Source organism: Austrofundulus limnaeus, unplaced genomic scaffold (assembly GCF_001266775.1).
Source record: "Austrofundulus limnaeus strain Quisiro unplaced genomic scaffold, Austrofundulus_limnaeus-1.0 Scaffold364, whole genome shotgun sequence".
Lineage (NCBI taxonomy): Eukaryota > Metazoa > Chordata > Actinopteri > Cyprinodontiformes > Rivulidae > Austrofundulus > Austrofundulus limnaeus.
In genome coordinates this window covers 520,977-524,787 of record NW_013952766.1, presented here as the reverse complement: position 1 = coordinate 524,787, position 3,811 = coordinate 520,977, and the positions used below count along the sequence as shown (strand labels likewise).

General features: G+C 39.4%; 1 protein-coding gene across 1 annotated transcript in view; it reads left to right on the top strand.

Annotated features, from left to right (window-relative positions):
• Nucleotides 1-3,811, top strand: part of htra1b (HtrA serine peptidase 1b) — a gene marked incomplete at its 5' end in the record, with an annotated part of 16,985 nt that overhangs the window by 5,230 nt on the left and 7,944 nt on the right. Inside the window, 2 exon segments of the mRNA XM_014023362.1 lie at nucleotides 115-229; nucleotides 468-557. Of these exon segments, the coding sequence (XP_013878816.1) occupies nucleotides 115-229; nucleotides 468-557 (205 nt within the window).

Genomic DNA, 3,811 nt, shown 5'->3' with positions numbered 1-3,811 from the left:
GTTTGATAAAAAAAATCACACTTTAAAGCTAAATAATCTTACAGGAACGTGTGTTKTAATAGGCAGGTTTCCTCCTCAGKTTCTGGGTTTTAATCACTTCCTGTTTCTGCTCAGGATGGTGTTTTCTAAACGGGAGGTGGCCGTGGCCAGTGGTTCTGGGTTTGTTGTCTCTGAGGATGGACTGATCGTTACCAACGCTCACGTGGTCGCCAACAAACACAGAGTGAAGGTACTAAAACAAAAAGACGATTTTTTTTTTGTTTTAATGAGAAGAAACGTGTCGTAGAATAAATGTCCAAACTCTGATCATTAAATATGTTTTTAAACATATAAAACATGACATCCCATCTCAGTTAGAGGGTTTTACAGGATGGAAACAAGTCATGTTCCATCATCAACAGTGTTTTTATTCATAAAACTGGACTCTGTCAGTGATGAGGATGTTTGTTGTTGTTTATTTCCTGCAGGTGGAGCTGAAGAGCGGCGCCACGTTTGATGCTAAGATCAAAGATATCGACGAGAAGGCTGACATCGCTCTGATCAAGATCGACGTACCGGTGAGAGAGAACAGGCTCCTCTTCGTATTGTCTCTTTTTTTATTCAATTTTCTTCTAAAAGTGTTCAAGCAGCACAAAGATTTAAATCCYTAAAAGTTTTCTTTCTCTCACTTTGATAATTATGTTTACGTCACTTGGCCTCCTTCACACTCCTCTCATTCTCTTGTATAAACCAGACAATTTGAATTTCCTGTGAAAATGCAGTGTGAATGYTTATTGCTGAAATATTTTTGCTGAAAACTACTGAAAAAGTTAAAAATGTTCAATAACAAAACTGTTAATATGAGTTTAAACAGCTGAATTTTGCTGAACGTAGGAAAAAATCGAGATAGTAGAAAAAAAAGCAAAAATGTGTCGAAAAGGCTGAACAAAGCAAAAATATAGCTAAAAATAGCAGAAGCATGTTGGATTTAGCTGATAGATGATAAAAGAACAAAAAAATCTCACATCAGCAGAAAAACAAGGAAATAAATACAAAAAAAGTTGCAATTTGTGATAAAACAGCTAAATAATGCTGAAACGATTTAAAAATAGCTAAAGTAGCTGAAAACGCTGATATTACATAACGATGCAGAAACACTATATTTGCTTAATTCAGCAGTAAGAAGCTGAAATTATCACAAAAGATAGTTAGTGGGAAAAAAAGATAAAATTAGCAAAAATAGTGATAGAAATTAGCACAAAGCAGAAAGATGCACAAAAATGTTGAAATTAGCAGAATATCAGAAATGACCAGAATGCTAGCTGAAATAGAAGAAAATAGCTAAAATTAGCAGAAAAAAGAAACAGAAAGCTGAAATTAGCACAAAAAGCAGAAAGAGAATTTGTCCATTTGGAGCGGAGTAATGCCAAATTGGGGTAATGCAAGCTCTCCCGTAGTCGCCACATGGCCGAAGTGGCGCTCAAGCTGTGAGGCCCGCCAACGCTGCTTACAGCTTTAATCATTATTATTATTCTGCCTCTTTGAACGCAAATTTGGAGGCTTTGCCATAAGCGAAAACTCACCCAACTTCACCCAAAATTGTCCCCCGGTGAAAATCATCTGATTCCATTGGAATTTTTAATGGGCGTGGCCAAATGACTCAACAGCGCCACCTAACGTGAGATAGAGGAACTGGTAAGTCCTAGAGAGCTGAAATTTGAGACAAACGCAGATCTCTCCAAATCAAGAAAAAAAGTCTCTTGGAGGTATGCCCGAAAACCAAAAGGAAGCCGGCCATTTTAGGTCAAAGGTCAAATTTTGGCCGATTTTCTATTTCGCTCACTTCGAACTTTTGCGAACTCCTCCTAGGGATTTTCACCTATTTGCTGAATTCCACGGTAAGAAGCTGAAATTATTGCATAAAGATGAAGTTAGTAGAATAAAGCTAAAGTTAGCTGAAATCAGCTAAAATGTAGCTTAAAGGCTGGAAAACAGCTTAMTTTAGTATACAGAAGAAGCACAGAAAAGTTTAATTTAGCCAAAGAATATCAGAAAGGAACAGAAAGATAGCTAGCTGAAAAAGAAGAAAATTAGCGGGGAAAAAGAAGCTGAAATTAGCACAAAAACAGGAAGAGTGTGAGGTATGTGCTGAAAAACAATCTGAAGAAAAATGGATCTCAAGAGTCAGAACTGTTGATTCACACAAAAATAAACATCCCGTCTTCAGAAGAGCCTCCAGCTCACAGAAACACGCAGACCTGAACCAAACAGCTGCAGACATTAGCTTTTTATTCCCCGCAGGTCCGTCAACACAAACAGCTCAGCTCAGGTTACAAAGAGGAGATCTCCTGACACGAATGTCTGCTTTTAATCTGGAGGCGACGAGCTTCGGCAGAAAAACCTGATGAGTCATGAAAACATCTGTGCAGAAAAAAAAAAAAAAACAGCTTCAGTTCAGTTTGGAAAGTTTTTGTTTGGTTTTCCGATGATGAAGGTGAAGTTTTCCACAACATTCGTGTGGTGGAAAATCATTTTCAGAAAACAACTTTTACAGCCTCTTTGTTCAGTTCAGACTCAGAAACGATGCCTGGTTTTATTCGTCACACTCAAACAGAGCTGACTAATAAAAGATTTTCTTTCTAATTCTTCACAGAAATCAAAAACAGATTTTTTTTTCCCACTTTAGTTTTTTGTGAAACCCAATAAGTTAAAGGATTAAAGTCCGGCTGCTCAGAGACATTTATGTAACTGTGATTTGGATTCTTTACAGAAAACTTTCAGATTTATGAACTCAACAGAAACTCTGCAGCATTTCTTCGTSTTCCTCTGGAGGAATTATCATCATCTCAACTCAGACTTTAAATCCTAAAACTTTAACTCAGTAAGTATGAGACGTAAGAACAAGAAAAATTAAATTATATTCATTTAATTTATTTGAAGAACTGCCCGCAGGTAAAGTTTGTGTTACCGTGTCAGAGTAGGTTCTGGGTGTTCCTGCTGAGGAACRTGCACAGGCAGGAGCTGCTGGGAGCGTTTTCAGACCCGACCCGTTCACTGAAGCCTCATATATCTCACCTAGTGTGTGTGCACCTGTCCGTCAGCAGCTTCTCTCAGCTCGTCTGATCAGCTTCAACAGGCCGAGACGCCTGAGCGCTGCCAGCACCRCCTGATCCATTCCATTCACGCCTCACGGTTCTGTTGATTCACAGGTTTTCTCCTAGCAGACCTGAAGACTCTGGGGTCAGAGCTTTATTTGTGATTGTGTTCTGAAAACAGAAGCTCATTCGTGTAAAGACCAACTTCCTGTGGCTCRTTTCAACTCTGATGGTTCTGATGCGAGGTCTGAGCTTGGGTTCTGTTTGATGTTTCAGTTTGTGTTGGAGTTTCTAAAGTCACCATCGAGCTCCACTTTGTAATTTCATCCTGAAAACCACAGAGCCGGGTCGAGAGGTCCTGGTCCTGGTGGGTGGACCTCGGCAGGGCCTGAGTTGTGTTGGTGGATCGGAACAGAGAATCTTCCTGTTCAGCTGAGGAAGCTGGACTMTAATGTCTGAATGGATCCATTCAGAACCAGGATTCATGTCTGATTAAAGTATATAAATATAAATAATTCAAATAACATTAATCATTTACTGTTTTAGAGAAAATATATTTTGAATGGATGGATGGATGGATGGATGGATGGATGGATGGATGGATGATGGTTGGTTGGATGGATGGATGGCTGGTTGGATGATGGTTGGATGGATGGCTGGCTGGTTGGATGATGGTTGGTTGGTTGGATGGATGATGGATGGATGGATGGCTGGTTGGATGATGGTTGGATGGATGG